Source organism: Colius striatus, chromosome 24 (assembly GCF_028858725.1).
Source record: "Colius striatus isolate bColStr4 chromosome 24, bColStr4.1.hap1, whole genome shotgun sequence".
NCBI lineage: Eukaryota > Metazoa > Chordata > Aves > Coliiformes > Coliidae > Colius > Colius striatus.
The window spans coordinates 1544519-1570707 of record NC_084782.1 but is presented as its reverse complement, the minus strand read 5'-3'; the positions used below and the strand labels follow the sequence as shown (position 1 = coordinate 1570707).

The 26189-nt window shown below is 55.5% G+C and overlaps 1 protein-coding gene across 3 annotated transcripts in view; it reads left to right on the top strand.

The window, feature by feature from the left end:
- PTPRU (protein tyrosine phosphatase receptor type U) overlaps window positions 1–26189 on the top strand; it is a 69413-nt gene that overhangs the window by 10031 nt on the left and 33193 nt on the right. For all 3 annotated transcript variants that reach the window (XM_062014413.1, XM_062014412.1, XM_062014411.1), the window contains exons 2-14: window positions 6645–6773; window positions 12415–12686; window positions 12765–12846; window positions 13462–13577; window positions 14252–14426; window positions 15610–15903; window positions 17005–17313; window positions 20441–20550; window positions 21299–21500; window positions 22297–22399; window positions 22511–22784; window positions 24807–24843; window positions 25644–25782. In XM_062014413.1, the coding sequence (XP_061870397.1) occupies window positions 6645–6773; window positions 12415–12686; window positions 12765–12846; window positions 13462–13577; window positions 14252–14426; window positions 15610–15903; window positions 17005–17313; window positions 20441–20550; window positions 21299–21500; window positions 22297–22399; window positions 22511–22784; window positions 24807–24843; window positions 25644–25782 (2242 nt within the window). The remainder of the gene's footprint in view (window positions 1–6644; window positions 6774–12414; window positions 12687–12764; window positions 12847–13461; window positions 13578–14251; window positions 14427–15609; window positions 15904–17004; window positions 17314–20440; window positions 20551–21298; window positions 21501–22296; window positions 22400–22510; window positions 22785–24806; window positions 24844–25643; window positions 25783–26189) is intronic.

Sequence of the window (26189 nt, the reverse complement as noted above, 5' to 3'; positions counted from 1 at the left end):
CAGCTGCTTTCTGTACCTCAACTGGTGCCAAGGGAGCATCTCTGTGCTCTCAGGGATTCCCTGAAAACAACATTTTGCTCATGGTCCCGGTCCCTCTGGGTCTGTGGGCAAGTGGTGTGGATACCCTTCAGCAGAGCTGTGGAGATCTGTTGGTGAATAAGAGCCAGAGGGAAAAAAACCTGAATTTTTTGCCATTTATCTTCCTTTTCTGTATCCCCTCTTTTCCCCTCTGAGGTGGCAGCTGGCTCTGTAGCCCAGGAGCTGTAATTGCACAGTAAGCAGCTGATAATGGCAGGACAGAGGTTTCCAAAGGCCTGCCTTGTTTTGCTTCCTATGGAGTTGAAGAGGCAGCCTTGACTCTGTTAATTAAGTGATGGTTCATTATTAAAGCACTTGTGTTGCAGGTTAGTGGCCTCCTGGCTGGGGAGCTTGAAGGTGTTTCTGTGCTGCAGGACTTCTCCCACCTTGGGTATAAATAATGGAGAAATGCTGCTGGCCCTTTCCCTGGGAGCTGAGTTGGCTGGATCAGGGTGCTGTGCAGGGACAGCACTTGGATGGGATGTTAAAAGCACCGGTGGGGTTAAAACCTCCCCTTGTGCCTCATGGCATTGCTGCTACACAGCCCAGGGGCTGCAGTGCCTGGTGATACCTGCATCAAGCTGAGGCAGGGCCCTGGTTCCAGCAGTGCTGATGCCCCTGGAAACTGCTTTGGGGATGTGGGAGGGAAAGGGAGCTGTGTTTGCAGCTGGATGTGCCCCAGGGAAGGTCCCTGACTGGCAAGATTAATCCTTCCCCTTTGCTTTTAAATACATCTTCATGGTAAGGTGATGCATGGTGCACCTTGCCTTGCCCCAGCTGGTCCCTTGGCACTGCAGTCCCTTCAGACCTTTATTTTTCTCAGCTGTATTTACTCTCTCCAGGCTTGGAGATGCCTGTAATGAATCCACATCTCCCAGTTCCCCCTTATACCCCTGCCTGGGGTCTCTCAGAGGCTCCTGGAGCTCAGCACCCGCTGCAGGAGGCCGAACACCTCTGTGGGGACGTGCAGGTAAAAACCATAAAGAGCCTTTAACGGGCCCAAAAAAAAGAGGAGGTGGCAGATTTATGTCTGCTGTAGTTGCTGGTAAACGGATATTGTTCTCCTAGTCCTGTGCTTTCCAAACACTGAGGTTATCAGGCATAAGTGACTTATTATGCAAATCCTTCGTCTTAATATCTGGCTGCTCTCTCCCTGGAATTGCATTGGCTAAACCCCATGTGTTGTTGGAGCTGCTAATGTTTACACATTAGCTTCTTTGGCTAATATACAAGGCTTCAAGTTGCAAATTGATGTTTCTTACAGCTGAGCAAATTCTTTTTCTATTAAATGCAATATTTAAAATGATTTGGAGAAGCAAAACAAACTACTGGGGAGAATTTTAATGGAGCTGCTTTCCATATTCTCCTAATCAGCTCTTATCGGGGGCAGGGAGTCGGTGAGATGTGTTTATTAAACGTTTCTATTTGGCAGAAGTGGGGAACAGAGAGGACAGGGAGGGTGTGCATCAGCATCTCTGCTGTGTGGAATGCACAAAAATATTTGCAGGTACCTGTTGTGCTTGTGCCCCAGGTTGTTTGAGTGTGCAATGTGCAGCCAAGGGGAGAGTTTGCTCCCCTTTGCATTGCCTTGGAGAGATTTTCCTGCTGCTGAGACCTAAACCCTGAGGTGTTTGGGCTTGGCCATGGAGCTTATGACAGGATCCCCAAATAGTGGGGGTTGGAAGGGCAACTGCAGAGCTGCTCCAGCCCAACCCCTGCTACAGCAGCTTCCCCTCGCTCAGGGGGCACAGGAACGTGTCCAGGTGGGGTTGGAAACCTCCTGAGAAGGAGCCTCCACACCCTCCCTGGGCAGCCTGGGCCAGGGCTCCCTCACCTCAGCACCAAAGGACTTTCTCCTCCTGTTCCAGTGGCATTTCCCATGTTCCAGCCTGTGCCTGTTCCCCCTTGTCCTGTCACTGGCCACCACACAACAAAGTGTCACCTCATCCTCCTGACACCCACCCTTTAGGTGCTGATCAGCACTGATAAGGCATGACTGAGCTCAGGCTTCTCTTCCCCAGGCTGAACATCCCCAGGGCCTGCAGCCTTTCCTCTGATGGGATGTTCTTTGTGTGTATGGGGATCCCATTGGTGTCAGACACAGGGCTGCTGCAGCCCAGCACCCACTTTCCTTCTGGATTTACTGGCTCAGCTGGATCCCTCAGTGCTGCATCCCCCCTGAGTGAGTCCCAGCCCCCCATATAACATCATCCCCTCACACTCCCTGCAGATAGAAACAGGGTTTCCAATCCCATATCCACCAGTACCCTTGGCCAGGAGCCTGTGGTGTGGTACGGACAGGCTCTTGCTGTATAACAAGTGTGTTTAATTGGAGATGAATTGCAGTGTGTGTTCCCTCTCCCCCGTGTCTGCTGGCACCCAGAGGAAAACTTCTCCCAGCATTTCCTTCCCAGGGCACGTTCCTGTAGGAGAGAGCTGAGGAAATTGCCTTTAAATAGCAGCCAGATCTGGGAGGTGGGAGGCAGCCTGGCTCTGCAGGGTGCCAGGGAAGGGATGGCATCTCCACAGCGTCTGCTGCCGTGGGGTTCTGCATCTCAAAACTCAGGGCACCCTGTCCCCAGGCTGCTGGTCTTAGGGGATTTTCCCCATACTTGTGTACCTCAGTTTCCCTGTTTGCAGCAGGGGCATTAACCATTTAACTGTGTAAAGAACTTGACACTGTAGTGCTGAAAAGTCTCTCATGCCTTTAAGAGGAGAGGTCTGGGCTGTGATAGTTCAGGACTGTGTGACTTGGTGTAGCCTCCAGCTCCATGCATTGGCTTTGCATCATCTGGGACTCTTGGTCATTCTCTACAACTCCCTGACAGGAGGCTGGAGTGAGATGGGAGCTCTTCTCCTGAGTAACAAAGGATAGGACAAGAGGAAAGGGGCTGGAATTGCCCCAGGGGAGGTTGAGGCTGGAGCTGAGGCAGAACTGTTTCCCTGAGAGGGGTGTCAGCCCCTGTGCCAGGCTGCCCAGGGAGCTGGGGCAGTGCCCAGCCCTGGAGGGATCCCAAAGCCGTGGAGCTGAGGTGCTGAGGGCTGTGGGTCAGTGCTGGGCTGGGCAGGGTGAGGGCAGGGCTGGGACTGCAGCAGCTTCAAGGGCTTTAACAACCAAAATGATTCTGTGAATCCAGGGTGCAGCCCCTCCCCCACCAAATTTCATAGCTCTGGGGAACCTGCACTTGCTAATATTTGGGTATAACGTTGTTTTTAATGAAGCCTTGCCACGTGTTGGTACTTTATTCATGTAGCATCACCGTCGGATGATGTCCCAAAGGGCCTGGCCGGTGTCGTTACCTCTCTGGAGTGTGGGAGTGTGTGATCCCGTGGTGGATGGTGCCAGGCTGCTTGTGAGCATGGGAGCCCTTTCAAGGCTGCTCAATAAAAGAAAAGAGAAGCCCGTGGAGTATGTCCCATGGTGCAGGAGGTTAAACAGAAAAGGTTTAAGTGTGTAATTAACTTTGAAGCGAGCAGAACGTAGCCTCAGCGGATGAAAGAGTGCTGGGTGGGCTGGTGGGCAGGCAGCCACGGTCCTCGGTGGCCATGGAGATTTAATGAGATGCCATCCATTGTACTTGGTGATTTCGTCTTGCTTTTCCTCCTTTTTCTTTGTGAATGCTTCATTTCCTTCTCTCCCTCTGTCTGACTTTTCTCCTCTCCATCCCTGGGGAGGGGGATGCTGGGTGGCAGCCGTACCCAGGGGATGCTGAGCAGCACCGGTACCCATCTCCCTGGTGATGGCATTAAGCTACCTCATCTCCTTCCTAAAGCTTTGATTGGAGCTTCCTCAGCTCCAATCTAAACCTGCCCTGGTGCAGCTTGAGGTTGTTTCCTCTTGTCCTGTCACTTGGGAGCAGAGACTGGCCCCAGCTCCCTGCAGCCTCCTGTCAGGGAGTGTCAGAGAGTGCTGCTGTCTGCCCTCAGCCTCCTCTTCTCCAGGCTCAACACCCCCATTCCCCCAGCCCCCTTGTGCACCAAAAGAAGGGGCTGGAGGTTGAGCTTTTCCCTGACTTTGCCCTTAGATGAGGAGAGATGGTGCCAGAATCTTCCTATAGCTCATGAAAACGAAGGCTCTGCAGAAACCCTTTTCATTTGTGCCCTGTATACACAAATCAGAGCCAAATTTGTTGCCGAGATGGAGCGGCCGCTTGAGCAGCCTTCGCTTCGAGATGCGGATGGGGGGAGAGGATGGGAGGAAAGGCTCACGTGGGGAAGAGCCATAACAATAAAACTGTCTGAAGAGGGAGATAGATGGCCCAGGCCAGCTGTGCTCTGCCAGCAGAACATCATCTACTCCATGGAATTGCATTTTCAGCTTCTAGAGCCTGGGCTTCATCTTGGGCTGTGGGGTTGAGGATGTGCTGGGGAAACTGAGGCACGGGGCCAGTCGGTGCTGGTGGCAGTGGGATGTGTGTGGTGGAGATGTGTGTGGTGGAGACACAGCCCAGGAGGATGTGACATCTCTGCTGACGTTGGTAGCGGCTGGGAATAGTTTATTGAGGATGAAGGAGTTGCTTTTCCCTGGGAAATGGGGCCCTGCCAGCCTGAAATGCTGTTTGTCTCCACTCTGCTTTCTCAGAGCAAAAAAAAAACCACCCAACCCCAAAACCACAAACCAATTCCTCCCTCCCAGAATATCCCATTTCAGCACATCTTGGAAAGCAACGCTTGTGCCTTGTGTGAGGTGGTTTTTTTCCCAATCACTTGGCACTCGCTTCCTGACGCTGGTTTATTTTGAATTATGATGTGTTTTTTTTCCCCCCTTTTCCCTTCCTGGATGATTTTAACAGGTTTTTTTTTGTTGTTCTACCATTAGAAAACTCAGCCAAATTCCAGGCTCCTTGAAATCCAACTTGTGTGGTGGTGAGAGGCCTGTGGTGAGAGCCGAGGCCTGGGCTGTGTGCTGCGGGGGCACAGCCGCACGTGGGCCGGGCAGACGCTCCCTTTGGGGAAGGGTTTGAAGCAAGCTGTGAGATCTCAGTGCTTCCACACATAGGAATTAAGGGAGAATTAGCTTTTTTAGCTTTATAAAAAGAAGCTTCTCGTGGTTCTGAGAGGAGAGGATGAGGGGAAAAAAAAAAGCCTAAACAAGTTGATGATGGAGCTGGAGCGTACCCTTGTGCATTAAAAAATGAGTGTAAAAGCAGGGGGGGAGTCCCAAATATGTTTTTAGATGTCAAATAGTTGGGAATCATGATTTTTCTGGGCAGCTTCTGGGGTTTTTTAGCAGTGTTTGGACTCGTGTTTGCACAGTGCATCGGAGCATCCCCCAGCACGGGCCGTGCTGGCAGCAGTGAAGCCATTAAGTGGCGAATCCCTGGGTGACTGGGGCAATTACTGATGTAATTTGGGGATAAAAGAGTTAAAAAACCCAGAAGAAATAATCCCCTGGCCCTGCTCTGCTTTCATACTGACCCATTAGGGGATATTTGCCTTTGTTCATTCTGCGTGCTCAGGGCTTTCTTAGCAGGCCTGCCCTCGTCAGCCCAGGGGCTCCTGTTAATTAGTGCTGGAGCCCCTGGTCCTCCTCTAATCTGGAGGTTTATTGGAATAATAGGTCAGTGTTAATGAACCGAGTGGCCCCATGGGCAAAGCCAGCCCCAGAGCTCCAGGGTTTGATGGGATAAGGGGGGAGGGGATCAGTGAGATGTGGGGTCACTTTGGTTGGAAATAAACCTTTAAGATCCTCAAGTCCAAGCACAAATGGGTCTGGGGGGCTGGAAGGAATGGTAGGAGGGAAGGGGCTGTGGGATGGAAGGCTGGCTGGGGGGATGGGGAGCCTGTGGGATTGGGGGCTGGCTGTGGCGTGGATGGGTCTAGGGGATGGGGGACTGGCTGGTGTCTCTGTTGTCTTTGTGTCACCTTGATATACGTGGGGAAAAGTGGTCTCATGGCATTTACTCTGACTCTCTGTGCTCTCCTTGCAGCCTGGGGAGGGAACTCCCCTTGTGACCCACTCTAGGTGGTCCTGCTCTGGCAGGGGAGTTGGACTAGGTGATCTTTCAAGGTCCCTTCCAACACTTAAGATTCTGTGATTCTCTTTGCAAAGGATAAAAAAACCCCCCAAACCCCCAACAGATAACAGTTGATCTAGAAGTGCCAACCTGCAGCTGGAGGAGGGGATGGCAGCAATGTGTTTGTAGGGGTTTGATGGCTGTGACTTGTTGGAGGTCTTGGCTGAGACCTGCTGCTCTTGTAACAGGCAATGGACAGACATCAAGAGCTCAAGGTCAAACCTCATGTGGGCAGGGAGGGGACTGAGGTCAAAGCAGGATTTTTGCAGGAGCATCTGGGGTCTTGTGAATCTCTGTGTGTCTGGTTTGGTGACTGGAAGCAAAGCTGTGAGCTGCCAGCTCATTTCACTGGTTGGGGGACTGAGTGGATGAGATGGATTAACAGCAGACATGACCATCCCCTTGCTCACAGGTGCACATGGGGGAATGCCCGTTGTCCTCCCACATTTCCAGGGGATCAACACACCATCCTGGCAGGGCTTCTGGGGAGGGACCAGCTGCTCTGTGGGATCTCAATGGGAGCTGATGGGTTTCTCTCTCTCTCTGCAGCTGGCTGCACCTTTGAGGAGGACAGTGACCCGAACCAGTGCGAGTACAGCCAGGGGGAGGAGGATGATTTTGGGTGGGAGCTCATCCGCAGCTACATGATGCCACACCTGACACCTGACCTGCCCCACGGTGAGTCCTGGTCCCCAGTGGGGCCACGTCATGTCCTGTATCCCCAGGGACCTCTGCCCCCAGTTCACCCCTCGGGTCCTGTACCCCAGAGCTGGCTCATGTGGCTCCTCCTGGTTTAATTCCTGCAGCATTTCAGGCTTAGCTTGTCCTTGGGTGTGTGGGCAGAACTGCTGTGCCTGCTGGCAGGGTGTGCTGAGCTGTGTCAGGGAGGATGCTGCATGTGCCTGGGGAGGGCATCACTTGGGAACGGGGGACACTGCTGCTGCTGAAGGGAGGAAGGTTTTTAACAGCACAGCAGAGATAGGGACATGCAATGGCTCTGGGTACCTCTGCCTGCTAAAGCAGGTTCCCCTGGCTCAGGGGGCACAGGAATGTGTCCAGGTGGGTTTGGGAACCTCCTGAGCAGGAGCCTCCACACCCTCCCTGGGCAGCCTGGGCCAGGGCTCCCTCACCTCAGCACCAAAGGAGTTTCTCCTCTCTCTCACTGACCTCTCTCCAGCTGTTCTCTGTCCCTCTTGAGCTGGGGAGTCCAGAACTGGACACAGGACTCCAGATGAGATGTCACTGGGGCAGAGGAGAGGGGGAGGAGAACCTCCCTTGACCTACTGCCCACACTCTCCTTCATGCCCCCCAGGATGCCCTGGCATGTCCCTGCCCACAACAGCAGGATGGCAGCAGCCAGGGTGTCTTCCCACGAGCCTCAGCAGCAGCTCTGATGCCAAATTCTCCATCTGGCATCGTGTGCAGCATCTGCAGCCCCTGGCAGCTGGGCTGTGTCCCCATCCCACTGTCCAGGGCTTGGGGCTGCTCTCGCTGCCCGGCCTCTGCAGCATCCCCCTGCTCTTCTCTTCCTGCTGCCTTGGCTCCTGCCACTTCTGCAGCCTCATGAGAAATCCCTGTCTTCAGGAGATGTGGGAAAGGAGAAAACCACGTGTGTGTCTCTCCAGCAAGTCCTTGGAAGGGCTGGTGGCTGTGAGTTGGAGCCTCTCTGAACTCTTGGGAGCTGAAAGGAAAACCATGCAAATGGACTTTTTTTTTTAAGCCATTGCACAATTGGTTTTAAACTGTTTCTTGTTATTTTCTGGGTCCAGCTCCTCAAGGGCCATGCTGGGGGAGCAGAGACAGCTGGTCAGCTCCCTCTCTCCCATGGGGATGGTATGGGCACCTGGTGGCATTCAAGGGCTTTGCTCGATCCCAGCCCCAGACTGTCCCACTGTGACTCCCCTGGCTGCTCTCTGTACCCATTCTCTCTGTGAGACTCCCCAGGCTCAGGATACTCCTTGTTTTTGGGACAGCTTGGTCCTGGTACTTCAGCTCCTGCAGCCCATCCTGGAGCTCAGGTCCCACGCTGAAGATGGGCAGAAAGAGAGAAGAGCTGCTCTAGAGCTTGATTGTAAAAGTGACTTTCTTTTTTTATTAAAACATTAACTGCTTTATAGAAAACTCTTTACTGCTCCATCAATCTGCCTCCAGCTGTTTATCTTGTGCCTTACTTGTGCCAGGGCTTAATTTAGCTTTTCCTCTCCACTAACCCTCCTCTTCCTTTACCTTTGCTTCTTCCCATCGCCTTTTCCTTCCTTTCCTGTCCCCTCAGATGTGTCCTGAACACTGGGTGAGGCAGAATAACCCTTGGCCTGCCTTAGACTGCTGACAGATCCTCTCTCCTCCCTTGATCATTTTCCAAATAATTGCTGTAAACTGAACTATCCTAATTGTGTGTGTCCTGGGGGGGTTTCCTGGGGCAGCAGGGAGGGGAGCAGAGCTGGGGATTGAAGTGGCTTGTGATGGATGGTCTTAAACCTGTAATTAATTGGGTTTTCTGCTCAGTTTTCAGCTGTAATTTAAAATCTGCAGCAAGCTGCCTGAGTTTAAAGCCTGGGGGCTTGCAGGGGGCTGAAGGGGTTGGGCAGAACGGGGCTGCTCTCTGCTTGAGGAAATAAACTGTGGGTTAGCAAGAGTTGGAGGCTTAAATGAATGGGGAGAGTTGAGGAAATAAACTCCAGAGCTGCTGGGGAAGGGAATGCAACTGTCCCAGGTGGGACGGTGAGAGGCTGAGCTGTGAGTGTGGAGCATTGCAGGGCTCCAGGAAGAGCAGTCATCCCCAGTGCTGATTGATCCCAAAGGGATGCTTATCCCCAGAGCTGGAAACTACCCTAATACCAGGTGGATCCTGTTTGTTCATGGTCTTGGGGCACCCAGTGGGCTCAGAGACCCTGTTTTTGTGCACTTTTAACCCGGTGTGTGTGGGGAGCTGTGCACGAGGCTCTGGCAGCCTCATCACCCCTCTCGGTTCCCCCCCTCTCCAGCAGCTTAGTGGATGAGGAGTATTTCACAGCACTGGGGCCTCTCCAGGGAGCACTTTCCAAAGGAGCCTCGTGGTCTTGGATTAAAATGAGTTTTTATTGGAGATCAGCCAGTTTCAAGGAGCGTAGGATTTATTGGAGCGGATGCTGGCTGCTGGCCACCCGCCTCTACCTTCCCAGCCCTCCTTCTTTTTGCTTTCTTGTTTGGTTTGTTGGATGTTTTCTCCCCCTCCTCCTCTCTTTCCCTTCTTGATTTGTCTCTCACCTGAAGACGATGGATGGGTCTCTCCCACGTTGCAGTCGTCATGTTTTGCTCAGCTTTTGTTGCTTTGTAAGAGAGCAGCTGCAGGGAGGCAGGTGAGGCAGGCAGGAGCTTGCACCATCGCCCTGGCTGCACCAAAAAACACTCTCCTTTGATGCTCTGGCTGCACTTTCCTCCTCTTCCCCCTCCACAAGCATCACTTCTGCGTGCTCGGCTGGTCCTGCCTTCAGGCTGATGGGGGGCTCTGCAGTATTTATTCTATGAGCACTCTCTGACACTCCCTGACAGGAGGCTGCAGGGAGCTGGGGGTCGGTCTCTGCTCCTAAACTACAAGCTACAGGACCAGAGGAAAGGGGCTGGAGTTGCCCCAGGGGAGGTTGAGGTTGGAGCTGAGGCAGAACTGTTTCCCTGAGAGGGGTGTGAGCCCCTGTGCCAGGCTGCCCAGGGAGCTGGGGAGTGCCCAGCCCTGGAGGGATCTCAGAGCCAAGGTGCTGAGGGCATCCTGTGGGCAGGATCCAGGAGCTCCCAAGGGCTTTAACAACCAAAATGATTCTGTGAACACTGGGAAGAAGATTAGAGGGGGAATAGTGTGTGTGGGACACACTGTGAGATGAGTAATGCACCTGTGGTCCCAGGTGACCTTAACAGACATCTTCATCTTCTATAGTAACTTGGCTGTGGCTTAATTTTAGTCTTGGTGTCTTTATTTTTGTCTTTAAAGGGAGAGGATGAGGAAGGGTCTGTGTTTGTTAATGAGAGCCTGGCAGAGTGACCAGGCTGGAGGTGGCTTTTGGGACATCCCCCCTGGCACAGGGAGGGAGGGGGGTCAGCATTCAGTCTCTGTGCTGCTCTTGCCCTGATCAAATGGAGCTGATCTCGTTCGTGCAGAAATCATTTCGCCAGGGGAAATAAGACACAAAAAGACCCAGGAGAAGGAATATGGATGTAGTGGCTTCCTCACCATCACTGAAACGCAGCCATGCTTGACTCTGAGAAAAGGAATTGTTATTGTTCACCCTGAGTATCTGCCTGGAGGGGCCAGGGGCATTGGCCACACGCTGGCAGGTTTGCTTTTTGGTGCTTCCTTTGCCCTGCTGCAGCTCCCATCCCCAGAAGATGTGCTGAAAGATGTGGTGTGGTACCCCCCACGCTCCTGTGACTCTCTGGGTGTTTTGGGGTCCCCTCAGGCTTTTTGAGGTCCCCTCAATCTCTGGGGGAGATGGATGGGTTCCCCCAGTATCCCCTCACCCCCTTTGTTGGGCTTTTCTCAGTGTTGGGAGCTGATGGGAGAAGGAAACACGTGAATTTGTTTAAATTAACCAGTGGTGAAAGCTATTAATAATTAAGCTCCTACTGTCAGGAAAACAATGGTAGGCTTGAATAAATGGCCCAGCTTTGTTACTTAAAGCTTCTGCCATTATTAAAATGGAGGGGATATTAATCACCCCTTTGCCTTTGGTGATGGGAAGGGCTTGGTGGGGCATCTTCCCATCTGCCCCATGTCCCAGCCCCACAGCTGTGCTCAAGGAGCTGTCACAGAGAGCCAGAACCCCTGCACCCATCCTGCTTCTGGAGGGCCTGGGATGGAGCCTGTGGGGCAGGAGAGGAGGCTGCCTTCAGCATCCCTTTTGGGATTTTCATCCTGCCTGCCCCATAAGTTCAGCTTGAGGGTCTCCTGGTTTTGTTGCTGGTGATTTTGGAGGATGGGAGGAGGGATAACCAGTGGCTGCTAGTTGTGGGGCAGCCAAAGAGGCAGCTCAGGGGCTGGCATCCTGGAGAGCTGCTGTGGTGGCATCCCAGAGAGCCCTGGTGCTGCTGCTCGTTAAGCTGAGGAGTGTTTGGGTTGTTTCCCCCCCTGTGAGCCCCTGCTGAGCACAGTTTAAACTCGGCTACAACTGCGTGGTAAATGATATGAGGCGATGGGAATGGAAATGAAACGGCTGAGGCCCAGCTGGGGAGGGGAGGATTGATGCAGCTGAGGCTGTGAGCATTAAAGGAAAGCAGGCAGAGGATCTCTGGTGGCATTGAAGTTGTTACAGACCCTGGTGTCCTGAGGGGAGCAGCTGATCTTGAGGCAGTGGGTCTGATCCTTCCCTTCTCAACCTGCAGCCAGGTCACATTTCACAGGATCACAGAATGGTGGGGGCTGGAAGGGCCCTGCAGAGCTGCTCCAGCCCCTGCTCAAGCAGGTTCCCCTGGCTCAGGGGCCCAGGAACGTGTCCAGGTGGGTTTGGAAACCTCCTGAGAAGGAGCCTCCACACCCTCCCTGGGCAGCCTGGGCCAGGGCTCCCTCACCTCAGCACCAAAGGAGTTTCTCCTCCTGTTCCAGTGGCACTTCTTGTGTTTCAGCCTGTGCCTGTTACCCCTTGTCCTGTCACTGGCCACCACACAACAAAGACTGGCCACATCTTCTTGACATCTGCCCTTTAGGTGCTGATCAGCATTGATAAGGTTCCCCTGAGCTCAGGCTTCTCTTCTCCAGGCTGAACATCCCCAGGGCCCGCAGCCTTTCCTCCTCACACAGATGCTCCAGCCCCTGGTTGTGTTGGTGTCCCTGCACTGGCCTCTCTCCAGCAGTTCCCTGTCCCTCTTGACCTGGTGAGCCCAGAACTGGACACAGGGCTCCAGATGAGGCCTCAGCAGGGCAGAGCAGAGAAGGAGGAGAACCTCCCTCTCCTTCATGTCCCCCAGGATGCCATTGGCCTTGCCCACGAGGGTATGTTGCTGCTCTTGTTTATGTGCTGCCCACCAGCACTCCCAGGTCCCTCTCCCAGAGCTGCTCTCCAGCAGCCTGTGCTGGTGCAGGGGGTTGTTCTTCCCCAGGTGCAGGACTCTGCGTTTGCCCACTTTGTTGTCCTGCTGCTGCCCCAATCAGCATCTGCCACTGTGTCCCTTGGTTTTCTCCTGTCCCCATGGGCCAGCATGGATGGGCACCCAGTGAGAGCTGAGCACTGTCACCAGATGGAGCCCATCTTTGCAGTCCTGCATCCTCCACCTCCTCCATCCCCCCCTGGCAGCGCTCAGGAGACGGGTGATTACTCCTCGCTCTCTCCCTACTTTCTCCCTCCTACCTCAGGCTCTTACCTGATGGTCAACTCCTCTCAGCACTCCCCTGGCCAGAGAGCTCACCTGCTTTTCCAGGCTCTGAGTGAGAACGACACCCACTGCCTGCAGTTCAGCTACTTCATGTACAGCCGCGACGGCCGCAGCCCCGGCACCCTCAGCGCCTACGTCCGCGTGACGGGGGGCCCGGTGGGCAGCGCCGTCTGGAACGCCTCCGGCTCCCACGGCCGCCAGTGGCACCAGGCCGAGCTGGCTGTCAGCTTGTTCTGGCCCAGTGAGTACCAGGTGAGCCCCAGCAGATCCCCCTCCATGTGTCCCCCACCATCCCCCAGCAGTGGGTGACTCCTCTGTTTGGTGCTCCAGGTCCTCTTCGAGGCGGTGGTGTCCAGCGAGCGCAGGGGTTACCTCGGCTTGGATGACATCCTGCTCTTGAATTATCCGTGCTGTGAGTGCTGGGATGGGGCCTGAGGGTGATGGGTGGGTGCTGCTGAGGTCAGCTGGGCAACAGACTTTGGAGCTGGTACCTGTTGGGATGGTCCTGGCGAGAGCTGATGGATTAAAGCTGTTGTCACCTGGACTGGTGACATCTCCTGACACCTCTGGGCTGTCTTTGTCCATCCTCATCACCACCAGCTCCAGGGTTGCTTCAGTTCTTATAAAACCCTGGAGGAGCACAGACTGATGTGTGGCCTGAGGCTTCCCATCAAGGCCTGAAATCCCAGGTTGTCCCAGCACATTGCCTGTTGGGGTTCATTCCCTGTTCCTTCTGGGATGGGGTAGATTTGCTGTCCTCTGTCAACCCCATAGGCTGAGTCTGGCACCAGCACTGTGGGATGCTGGAGGGGGAAGGCTGCATCCCTCCCTGGGGCACAGGCTGCTTGTGTGGGGACAAATCCTTGACTCTGGGCTGGGGGATCCTGCCCAGGATCATTGCTGTGGGCTTACTGAGGAGGGATCCTGGCTAAGGCATGAGGATGGGCTCCAGCCCCAGCAGCCTGGGTGGGTTTTTGGGCTGTGGTGGGGGTTTTGCAGCGATACCAACCTTTGGGTCCCTTGGCAGCGAAAGCACCTCATTTCTCCCGGCTGGGTGACGTGGAGGTGAACGCAGGGCAGAATGCGACCTTCCAGTGTGTGGCTGCGGGGAAGGCAGCTGAGGCTGAGCGGTTCCTCATGCAGGTGAGCACTGGTGCTGGTGGAACTGGTGCTGGTGGAACTGGTGCTGGTGGAACTGGTGCTGGTGGAACTGGTGCTGGTGGAACTGGTGCTGGTGGAACTGGTGCTGGCAACCCAGTGAGTCAATCCCACAACACTTCCCCTTTGGGAGACAACCCCTCTGAGCTGGGAGGAGGAAGACAACCCTTCTCTCTTTCAAGCAGACTTGTCTGGAGCACAAGTGTGCTCTGGAACAGCTGAGGGAATGGGGGTGTTGAGCCTGGAGGAGGCTGAGGACAGACAGCAGCACTCTCTGACACTCCCTGACAGGACGCTGCAGTGAGATGGGGAGAGGTCTCTGCTCCCAAGTGACAGGACAAGAGGAAAGGGGCTGGAGTTGCCCCAGGGGAGGCTGAGATTGGAGCTGAGGCAGAACTGTTTCCCTGAGAGGGATGTGAGCCCCTGTGCCAGGCTGCCCAGGGAGCTGGGGGAGTGCCCAGCCCTGGAGGGATCCCAAAGCCGTGGAGCTGAGGTGCTGAGGGCCAGGGGTCAGTGCTGGGCAGGGCAGGGTGAGGGGAGGGCTGGGACTGCAGCAGCTTCAGGGGCTTTTCCAACCCAAATGATCCTCTGATTCTATGGTGGCTCTGGATGTCACACTGTGCCTCCTGGTGATGTCTCATCTCTCTCCCATGGGGCAGAGGCAGAGTGGGGAGGTGGTTCCAGCTGCCTCCGTGAAGCACATCAGCCACCGGCGCTTCCTGGCCACCTTCCAGCTGGACGAGGTGTCCAAGGAGGAGCAGGATCTGTACCGCTGTGTCACCCAGTCCAGCCGTGGTTCTGGTGTCTCCAACTTTGCTGAGCTCATTGTGAAAGGTGGGTGAGATATTGCAATGCTGTGGAACTGAGGTGCTGAGGGCCATGGGGTAGTGCTGGGCTGGGCAGGGTGAGGGGAGGGCTGGGACTGCAGCAGCTTCAGGGGCTTTAACAACCAAAATGATTCCATGATCTGCTGTTGCCCACCAAGTTGCTGGATCATGGAGGAGGCTATTTCTGTTCCTCTATCTGCAGAGGAAGGGGAAGGTGGGATTGTGGTTTCTTACTGTGAATGAGATGCTACACATGGATAGTTCAGCATAAAACCAGGAAACTCTCCTTCTCAGTGGCCTTAGATCATTTATTTTTGATTGCAGTAGGTGGGAGTTAATTAATTATGGTGAAACTGTGCAGCACCATGCTGGGCAGTGTATCTTATAAAGATAATTAAGATTTGATGAGATGAAACCCTTTTACTGTTCAAAGACTTATTAAAAGTGATGGTGGGTATATGCACGGGCTGAAGTTTAAAGGCTGGTGGATTGTACCTTCCCATACTCTGGTGTCCATCCTCATGTCCTCTGGGTGGGGGATCTGAGTTTTTGTGACATGAAACTGGTATCCAGAGCCAAGCAGCAGAGCTGGGGAAGGGGCTGGAGCACAAGGGTGCTGGGGAGGGGCTGAGGGAATGGGGGTGTTGAGCCTGGAGAAGAGGAGGCTGAGGGCAATACAGGAGTGCTCTCTGTGACTCCCTGATAGGAGGCTGCAAGGAGCTGGGGTCGGTCTCTGCTCCCAAGTGACAGGACAAGAGGAAAGGGGCTCAAGTTTCCCCAGGGGAGGTTGAGGTTGGAGCTGAGGCAGAACTGTTTCCCTGAGAGGGGTGTCAGCCCCTGTGCCAGGCTGCCCAGGGAGCTGGGGGAGTGCCCAGCCCTGGAGGGATCCCAAAGGCGTGGAGCTGAGGTGCTGATGGCTGTGGGTCAGTGCTGGGCTGGGCAGGGTGAGGGCAGGGCTGGGACTGCAGCATCTCCATGGGCTTTAACAACCAAAATGATTCTGTGATTCTAAAGAGACCTTGAAAGAGATACCATTGGTGGGTTTGTTTGGGAAGAGGTGCTGGGAATGTCCTAAGTGTAGCTGGTAAAAATGCAACAGAGGTATCTGTGGTTGTGCCAATGTGGGGCTGCCTCTGGGGCTGGGGATGCTGTGGAGCTACTCCACTTACCCCTCTTCCTCTCTCTCCCAGAGCCTCCTACACCCATTGCCCCCCCCCAGCTGCTCCGGGCTGGTTCCACTTACCTCATCATCCAGCTCAACACCAACTCCATCATCGGCGACGGCCCCATCGTGCGCAAGGAGATCGAGTACCGCATGACCTCGGGGCCCTGGTCGGAGATCCACGCTGTCAACATGCAGACCTACAAGCTCTGGCACTTGGATCCTGACACAGAGTACGAGATCAGCGTCCTGCTCACCCGGCCCGGCGAGGGGGGCACCGGCAAACCGGGGCCGCCCCTCATCAGCCGCACCAAGTGTGCAGGTGCGTCCCACAGCATGGCCTGGCCACCCCAAGTGGCCTTGGGCAAGGTCCCCTGCCACCACAAGGCCTGGGCAGGTTGCTGGATGGATGCTGAGGGTGTTTTGCTGCTGCCATGCAGGAGCTTGAGGCATCCCTGCTCTGACAGATCTGCATTTAATTGTGTGCTCAGCCCAGAATCTGCCTTGGATTCTGTTCCTGACTAACCCCCTGTTGCAGTCGTGGCTGGAGGGTCACAGGGTGCCTGGGTGACACCAGATCCTGAACCAACACAATCAGCCAATGCAGAGGGGCTGAATATCCATCCAGCCTGAAAATACTCTGATGCATGGTAGCTTTTTGCTCATCAGCCAAGAGCAGCCAGATGTGACCTCGGGATGCAGATTTAGATGCTGTGTGGCTGCTTTTCATCCCTGGAGTGATCAGATGCTGTCAGGAGATGTACGAGATACAAGGCTGGATCCAGCTCAGGGCAGTCCCAAACCTCAGGACTGTTATCTCTGAGGATGAGCCTCAGGTTCCCATCTCATTTGCTTCTCAGAGGGAGCTGGAGATTGTTCTCTAGTGCCTGGTTGTTGAGGGTTTTTTTGAGTGGGTGGTGCCTCTGAAAAGATATCTTTTAGAGCTGTAGAATCACAGAATGGTGGGGATTGGAAGTGACCTCTAGAGCTCCTCCAGCTCAAGCCCCTGCTAAAGCAGGTTCCCCTTGCTCAGGGGCACAGGAACGTGTCCAGGTGGGTTTGGAAACCTCCTGAGAAGGAGCCTCCACCCCCTCCCTGGGCAGCCTGGGCCAGGGCTCCCTCACCTCAGCACCAAAGGACTTTCTCCTTGTGTTTAAGTGGAACTTTGTGTTCCAGCTGATGTCCATCACCCCTTGTCCTGTCACTGGAGACAAAAAAGTGTCCCCCCATCCTCTTGAAATCCACTTTTCAAGTGTTAATGAGTTTTCCCCTTAGTCTTCTCTAGGCTAAGCAGCCCCAGGTCCATCAGCCTTTCCTCACAGGAGAGATATTCCTCCTTGTTCCTCCACTGTCAAAGGCACACATCAACCCATGAGATGATGTGCTCCATCACTCACCTCTCCCTGTCTCTCTTCCCCTGCAGAGCCCATGAGAGCCCCCAAGGGCCTGGCTTTCTCTGAAATCCAGTCCAGGCAGCTGACATTACAGTGGGAGCCGCTGGGCTACAACCTGACCCGCTGTCACACCTACACCGTCTCTCTCTGCTACCGCTATCTCGTGGGCAGCGGCCACAACCAGACCTTCCGCGAGTGTGTGAAGATGGAGCGCAACACCAACCGCTACACCATCAAAAACCTGCTGCCCTACAAGAACATCCACGTCAAGCTCATCCTCTCCAACCCTGAGGGCCGCAAGGAAGGCAAGGAGGTGGTGTTCCAGACGGATGAGGATGGTGAGTCCGCTCAGGGAGGGGCATTGTCCCCCAGGAATAGTGCTGGTGAGCTGCCGGGGTGTTCTCTGCGGCACACAGCGCATCGTGGGTCTTAGCCCTGGGCATGGTGGGAGTATCTCATCATGGAGAGCTGAAAAGGCTGCTGCAGCCCCTGGGCATGGTGGGAGTAGAGGCTGGAGAAGGGAAATGCTGGGGGCAGCTTGGGAGGATGAGGGGATGGATGAGGGTGTCACTGCAGGAATGATGTTCTCGTCCTGTGGGCGCAGACAGTTGGCTGATACTCAGCTCCTCCCAGCACTTGCTTATCCCCTAATGTGGAACCAGAGCCTAGCAGTGTTGATAATAACAATTAAAACAGTTACTGCTTTATGCTTAAATAACATCTTTATCTGCTTGGTCTAATTTGGTGTTTCTGGGAGAGTTCTGTTACCCAGCTTTGCTTGGCATCCCCAAATGCTCTTCCCTGTTCAGGTTTGCTCTGGGACAGGTTCAGGTTGTACAAATGAGCTCTATGGATGAATGTATGTTGACAAGGGCTGTCTGGCTCTGCTTATATGCCAGCATCATTGCTCCTCAACAGCTGAGCTGTTTGTCTTCTACCTGTCCTGTCTGTGCTGTGGGATTGGGTGGGTTGAGTGGGGCTGATGTGCTTTCTGGAGACTCCACTGTTGCTTCAGGACTCCTGGGTTTGGCATCTCTTGCTCCTGCCCAGCCCTTCCCTGAGGATATCTTGGAGTTGGGGCCATTGGAGAGGTTTCCCTGGTCTGGCCTTACCCTGCACTGCAGTTCCTGGCTGCAGCCCTCTGTCAGCAGAGTGCTCAGGTCATTCTGGGCTCTGGAGATCTGACAGACATAGCAGGGAGTACAGAGAAGAGTCAACTCCATGTCTCCAGTGCTACCCATCAAAGATGGACCACATCCAGGGCTGGTATCTCCTGCTGACCACTCCACATCCTCTTCTCTGCCCGGGCAGCATCTCCTCCTCTCACTGTGACGACTTGGCCAGCTTCAAGGATAGCTGGGCAGCCCTCAAAACCTGCTGCTCTGATGGCTGGTCCTGCAGCTGATGGGTTGGGGGGTCTCATCCTGATCCCTGGAGGGCAGCAGGGGTTGGGGTTTGTGGGGTGTAAAGAGCTATGGTGCCCTGGGGTGGGTGCTGGATGCTGAGCATGGAGGAGCATCCCTGGCTCTCACAAGAAGTAATTAATCTTCGGAGCTCCTCTAGCATCAAGAATCAGCAATTAAGGTGTAAGAACTGACAGTTGCAAAGGATCTGGCTGGCTCCAGACCCCCTGGATGACCCTCAAGAAGAAGCCTGCTGTGAAATCCATCAGAGTGGGACTCACCTCAGTTTGGGACCCCTGGAAACGTGCAGCTTTGGAGTGTGTGTTGCTCATCGCTCCCATTTCCCAGGCTGAGGAGCAAAACCTGCAGAGCTGGAACAGAGCCGGGAGACTGCGACAGCACCATGAACCCAACTCAGCTCTCCAGGTCCCATTCTCATCTCCAAACCCTATATTTGGCACTTCTCTCTGTGCATCCCATCAGTGCTTTCAGTATCCCCAGCCCTGTGCCTGCCTGACCCAGCGTACCCAACTCTCTGCTCCTGATGGGTTATTTTCCGGCTGTAATTGCTTCAGCTGTTCTCACTCTGCTGTGACTGCTCCAGCTGTTTCTTTATTGAATATTAATACAGGAGCTCCAGATGTGGTGGGGTTGTTTTTTGGTGTGCTGTAATCACTCCAGCTGCTTGCTCCCACACGCTGATGAACCAGGACTCGTGGCTTCCCCCTTGGATGGAACTTGGGGCTGGGTACACGTTTGGTTTTGGAGGGGGGATTGATTGCTGGGTTATTCACCTATGGATACATTGCCAGATTGGCTTGGCCCAGCATCTCCCTGCCTGGGAAGGTGATGAGGGTTTGAGCTCCTTTAAGTGGGTGATGAGCAGCTGCCTGTGCAATTAAGGGAAGGTGGTGAAAGCCCTTGATTGTGGTTTATTTTGGCACAAGGCCAGTGTTGGTTGCAGCATCACTGGTGTAGTGCTGGGGCTTGTCTTAGAGGGGAGGGAATGGCTCCCAGTGTGGGCTGTAAAGATGCACAGCCTCATCCTAAGCTGGTAAACCTTGGTTTTGGTTTGGAAACCCCATTTCAGCAGCATTATTAATGGCCAAATCAAGAGTGGTGTTTGCAGCATCCCTCTTGGGCCCCGAGCAAAGTTGTGCTGTCCCTAGGCAGGACACTGGCTGACTCATCCATAGGGAGGTTCTCCTCCCCTTCTGCTCTGCCCTGGTGAGGCCTCATCTGGAGTCCTGTGTCCAGTTCTGGGCTCCCCAGCTCAAGAAGGACAGGGAACTGCTGGAGAGAGGCCAGTGCAGGGCCACCAAGATGCTGAGGGGCTGGAACATGTGTGTGAGGAGGAAAGGCTGCAGCCCTGGGGCTGTTCAGCCTGGAGAAGGCTGAGGGGAGACTTTATCAATGCTGATCAATACCCAAAGAGTGGGTGCCAGGAGGATGTGATCAGTCTTTGTTTTGTGGTGGCTGATGCCAGGACAAGGGGTAACAGGCACAGACTGGAACACAAAAAGTTCCCTTGGCACAGAAGGAGAAAGTCCTTTGGTGCTGAAGTGAGGGAGCCCTGGCCCAGGCTGCCCAGGGAGGGTGTGGAGGCTCCTTCTCAGGAGGTTTCCAAACCCACCTGGACATGTTCCTGTGCCCCTGATGGAAGGGAACCTGCTTTAGCAGGGGCTGGGGCTGGATGAGCTCTGCAGGGTTCCCAGCAATCTGGGATTCTGCTGTACTGGTTCCAGCTATACCCACTGGATTTAATGTACTGGTGAACTCAGGTGAGCTCCACTGGTGCTGGTATGGGGAGACTTTCTGCTTTGCTGCCAGAAGCTTGGTGCAATGCCAGAAATGGTACCTGGGGGATTTGTGGGGACCAAAGTGTCATCAGTATGCCCAGGAGTGTCACTGCCCTGGGGAGCCACTGGCCCCATCATGCACTGGAGCTGGGTGCTGTGGCAGAGGGGACACACTGGCTCAGTTGTGGAGGGTTTTCCTGGAGGACTTCACCTTCCAACCTGGTTTCTTGCTGTGTCTGAGCACATCCACTTTCCTTCCCCAGTGCCTGGTGGCATTGCCTCTGAGTCCCTCACCTTCACCCCGCTGGAGGACATGATATTTCTCAAGTGGGAGGAACCAGTGGAACCCAACGGCCTCATCACACAGTACGAGGTATGTCCTGAGTGGGATGTGGGAGGGAAGCAGAGGATGGGGGTCTGGGGCAACAGCTGCTTTTGGCTATGGGCATTAGGGTGGCTGCAGTGTTACTGCTGCCTCTGGCCCCTTTGTTTGGATCCAGACTACGTTCATCCTCCTGCTATCAGGGTCTGTCCCTGCTGAGGACTCCTGCTTTTGGGGTCACCAGAATCATGCTGAGAACAAGGGTGCTGGGGAGGGGATGAGGGAATGGGAGTGTTGAGCCTGGACAAGACTGAGGGGAGACAGGAGCACTCTCTGACACTCCCTGGCAGGAGGCTGCAGGGAGCTGGGAGTTGATCTCAACTCCCAAGTGACAGGACAAGAGGAAAGGGACTCATTGCCCCAGGGGAGGTTGATGTTGGAGCTGAGGCAGAACTGTTTCCCTGAGAGGGGTGTCAGCCCCTGTGCCAGGCTGCCCAGGGAGCTGGGGGAGTGCCCAGCCCTGGAGGGATCCCAAAGCCGTGGAGCTGAGGTGCTGAGGGCCAGGGGTTAGTGGTGGGCTGGGCAGGGTGAGGGGAGGGCTGGGACTGCAGCAGCTTCAGGGGCTTTTCCAGCTGAAATGATTCTGTGATTCTATGATCCTAAAAAGCAGCTGTCTCCCAGGCTACCCCCATAACCATCCCCTCCTCTGAATCCATCCCTTTAACCCCTTCCCTGCCTGGATCTGGACTCTCATCCCTTCTCCCTTGGCTGCTGGTGATGCTCTGCCCTGTCCCTGCAGATCAGCTACCAGAGCATCGAGTCCTCTGACCCCGCGGTCAACGTGCCGGGCCCGCGACGCACCGTCTCCAAACTGCGCAACGAGACCTACCACGTGTTCTCCAACCTCCACCCCGGCACCACCTACCTCTTCTCGGTCCGGGCCCGCACTGGGAAGGGCTTTGGCCAGACAGCCCTGACTGAGATCACCACCAACATCTCTGGTAGGTTCCTGTGGTACGTGATGGCAAGGCTGGGATCTCTTGTCCATTTTGGAGACTGACTGTGGTTCTTGAAGGATGCTGCTGGTGGTGGCAGCCAAGCTGTGAGCCCCAAGGGCAGAGCACAAAGTCATCAGCTGGGCTGAGCCATGTGTCTCTGGGCCAAATGTGGGTCTCTGGGCTGAGGAATCTGGCAGAAACTGACCCCCAGCTCACTGCAGCCTCCTGTCAGGGAGTGTCAGAGAGTGCTGCTGTCTCCCCTCAGCCTCCTCTTCTCCAGGCTCAACACCCCCATTCCCTCAGCCCCTCCCCAGCCCCTTGTGCTCCAGCCCCTTCCCCAGCTCTGGTGTCTTTGAGCTACCCCAAGCCCAGGCAGCTCCAGGCTGGGGCAGAGGGGCTGGAAACTGCTGCAGGGAAAGGGCCTGGGGGGGTTGGTGGCAGCGGCTGAACAGGAGCCAGCAGCGTGCCCAGGGGGGCAAGAAGGCCAAGGGCAGCCTGGCTGGGATCAGCAGTGGGGTGGCAGCAGGAGCAGGGCAGGGATTGTCCCCTGTGCTGGGCCATGGGGAGGCTGCAGCTCCAGGGCTGTGTCAGTGCTGGGCCCCTCACTCACTGCCACAGGGACACTGAGGGGCTGCAGCGTGGCCAGAGCCGGGCACAGAGCTGGGGAAGGGGCTGGAGCACAGGTTGGTGATACATTGCTGTGGGCAGGGCTGCTTATGCCCTGGTTCCCTCTTGAGCTGGGAGCACATCCCTGGGGAGCAGGACTCAACCCTTCCTGCTCTCTCCTCTCCCTTTGCAGCTCCCACCTTTGACTACGGGGACATGCCGTCACCGCTGAGCGAGTCCGAGAGCACCATCACGGTGCTGCTGCGGCCGGCGCAGGGCCGAGGGGCTCCCATCAGGTACGTTGGGGCTGTGCAGGGTGAGACCCCTGTCAATGGGCTGACACAGGCACAAAGGGAAGGGCAGGACCAGCCTTTTTACAAAGCTAACCTATGCCTGGCCTTTACCAGCACCTACCAGGTCATCATAGAGGAAGAGCGGCCCCGGAAGCTGAAGCGGGAGCTGGGGGGGCAGGAATGCTTCCCGGTGCCCCTCACCTTTGATGACGCCATGTCCCGTGGCTCTGTCCACTACTTTGGGGCTGAGCTGCCTGCCAGCAGCCTCACTGAAGCCAAACCCTTCACGGTGGGGGACAACCAGACCTACAGTGGCTACTGGAACCCACCTCTGGAGCCGAAGAAGGCCTATCTCATCTACTTCCAAGCCATGAGTAACCTCAAAGGGGTGAGTAACTGTGGGACCCGACTCCATCCAGTGAGGTGTCTGTGGTCACAGAATCCCAGAGTAGTGGGGATTGGAAGGGCCCTGCAGAGCTCATCCAGCCCAACCCCCTGCAACAGCAGGTTCCCCTGGCTCAGGGGGCACAGGGTTGTGTCCAGGTGGGGTTGGAAACCTCCTGAGAAGGAGCCTTCACACCCTCCCTGGGCAGCCTGGGCCAGGGCTCCCTCACCTCAGCACCAAAGGACTTTCTCCTGGTGTTTAAATGGAACCTCCTGCCCTTCTCTTCTCCAGGCTGAACAGCCCCAAGACCTGCAGCCTTTCCTCCTCAGCATCTTGGTGTCCCTGCACTGGCCTCTCTCCAGCAGTTCCCTGTCCCTCTGGAGCTGGGGAGCCCAGAACTGGACACAGGGCTCCAGATGAGGTTTTAACAGAGCAGAGTGGGAGGAGAATCTCCCTTGACCTGCTGCCCACACTCTCTTCATGCCTCACAGGATGCCATTGGCCTCTTACCCATGAGGGCCCACTGCTGCTCATGTTGGTCCTGGTTGGACCAGGCATGAGGCCAGCTGCTGTCTGGGGTGGGGGGTCAGAAAAAAATGAGACCTGTTTTAGCTCCCTCTCCCTTGGGCCCTGCCTCTGGACTCACCCCAGTGTCCTTTGGCACTCCTGGTGCCAGTGTCAGGGATGGAGGAGCCCAACCTCCAGCACCCACTGTGGTACCGGGGCCTCACCAGCACCAGCACAGGGCAGACCACCGTCCTGGGGCTGATGCTGGACTGGGAAAGGACCATTTGTGCAGCAAGAGCTGTGTGTGTGTTACTGGGACCTGCTGTGAGCGCTGCAGGGAGCTTCTGGGAAGATACCAAGACCCCAGGCTGCCCTCTCCCTGTCTGCTGCTGCCTATTCTTTCTCCACTCACTGGCAGCACCCCCAGGACACCCTGGAGATGCTTTTTGGCTTTACCTGCTCCAACCACTCACATCCCACCCAGGGGGAGAATGAGCTGTGCAAGTGAAGCAGCAGGACTGCAGCAGCATCCTTATCCTCCATGGCTCTGTTTGGCCAGGAAGGTGCCAGTTTTGGAATCCTTTCCTCGGCTCCAGGATCATTCACACCTCACTGGCTTGTAATTAGAGCTGAGATGGACAGGGAGGATCTCAGCTCTGGCTTGCTCCGCTGCTGGATAATAACTGGTGGTTGATGCTGCTTTGTAGCCTTCCTGCTGGGAGGCAATGGATTTGTCCCAGCTGCCATCAGACATCATAAAAAAAAAGCTGGATCCCAGTTTGGGTTTTTCATGGTTTCTGTGCCAGGGAGCTGGTGACCTCATGGAGCTGGCCCTGCCCTGGGCATGCTGCGTGGGCCAGTCCTGAGCCAGGGGCTGATGGAGCAGCTCTGCCAGTGCTGGTGACCTGAGGGGCTGCAGGATGCTGGGGAAAGAGAACAGTCCTGCCAAAGTGATGCTCTTAATTTTGCAACAGAAGTGTGACACATGGGAAGATGGAAGGTTTGAGCTGAAGCTATCCCTACAAACACAGATGCCCAAGTTGTTGGAGACCTGAGCTGGAAGCCCTCGTGGCAACCTTGGCAGCACACACAGAGCACTGGGGCTGGGGCTTGAAAGCTTTGATTGGTCAAATAAACCCTTTGAAGCTCTGACTGCTGACCTGGGAGTGCTTCAGCTGTAGTTGGTGACTTGCTGCTGAGCTGTGGCTTGCTGGGTCCCTCCCATGATGATGTGGAGCTTTTCTGTGCCCTGTGTGCCAGGAGCCATGGCCTCAGCTAAACCTGGGCACGCTGGGTTAGGGAACACTGAGGACACGTCGTTCAGGGGCATCCCTTGGTGTCCTCAGCATCTCCTTTGGCTCAGCAGCAGGTGCTGCAGCACAAATCACCTGCACACTCCTTCGATTTGGGGGTCAAAGCAGCAATGGACCAGCCTCCGCTCTGCCTGGCTGGGAGTGGGAGTGGAGCTGCTGGGATGTGCATCTGACACTGACTCTCCCCCTTCTCATTCCTCTGTAGGAGACTCGGCTGAACTGTGTCCGGATTGCTCGCAAAGGTGAGCCCTGGCCCCTCTGCCTCAGGCCATCATCCTGCAGGGCTGCAGCCCCCAAGCTGGGGCTGTGCTGGAGGGCTCAGTACCAGCACTGCTGGCAATTGGGGTGCATGTGATGGGTTGTTACAGCCCCATCCCATGCTCTTGGTTCCCACTTCCTTTGGGATCTGGGTTTTTTCCCCTTGGTTGAGTTTTTCCTCTTAATGTGGTGGTTGTGGTGGTGGTGCTAGATGAGGAATCCAGGGATGGACAAGCTGAGGGTGGGAGTGATGAGAGATGGCACAGAAACACTGTCTGACCCCCAGGGAAACAGTTCTGCCTCAGCTCCAGTCTCAACCTCCCCTGGGGCAACTTGAGCCCCTTTCCTCTTGTCCTGTCACTTGGGAGCAGAGACTGACCCCAGCTCCCCACAGCCTCCTGCCAGGGAGTGTCAGAGAGTGCTGCTGTCTGCCCTCAGCCTCCTCTTCTCCAGGCTCAACACCCCCATTCCCTCAGCCCCTCCCCAGCCCCTTGTGCTCCAGCCCCTTCCCCAGCTCTGTGCCCGGCTCTGGCCACGCTGCAGCCCCTCAGTGTCCCTGTGGCAGTGAGTGAGGGGCCCAGCACTGACACAGCCCTGGAGCTGCAGCCTCCCCAGGGCCCAGCACAGGGGACAATCCCTGCCCTGCTCCTGCTGCCACCCCACTGCTGAGCCCAGCCAGGCTGCCCTTGGCCTTCTTACCCCCATGGGCATGCTCCTGTCTCATGTTGCCAACTCCCTTGGAACCAATAATTGGCCCCTCCTGTGTGTCCTTGTCCCCTGGCAGCTGCCTGCAAAGAGAGCAAACGTCCTCTGGAGGTGTCACAGCACTCGGAGGAGATGGGGCTGATCCTGGGGATCTGTGCTGGAGGGCTCATCGTGCTCATTATCCTCCTGGGAGCCATCATCGTCGTCATTCGCAAAGGGTAAGGAGACCTGCTCTCATGGCTGATGCCTCCATCTGGCCCCTCTTCCCAGCTCAGCCCTTTTCTACCACTCCAGCACTAACTGGGAGTTACTGGTGTTGATACAGACCGCAAACCCAGCCTCAATGCATTCCTGCATGCCACTGGACACGGTGCCCTCCTTGCTCTAAATGTCCCTTTGCCTTCAGGGCTCTGGATCTTTGCTCCACTGTCCCTCTCCTCTGTATTTATGTTAGTATCTAACCACCCTCTGTGAGGGGAAGGAGGAGGGTGAGAGCTTTTTGGGACACTCATCCCCTGGAGCACTGGGGATGTGGCCACTGCTTTTCACTTGGGTGCAATGCCCTGGAAAGAGGCTTCTTACAGTGCAGAGCCAGGGGGGCTCTCAGAGCCCAGGAGAAAGTGCA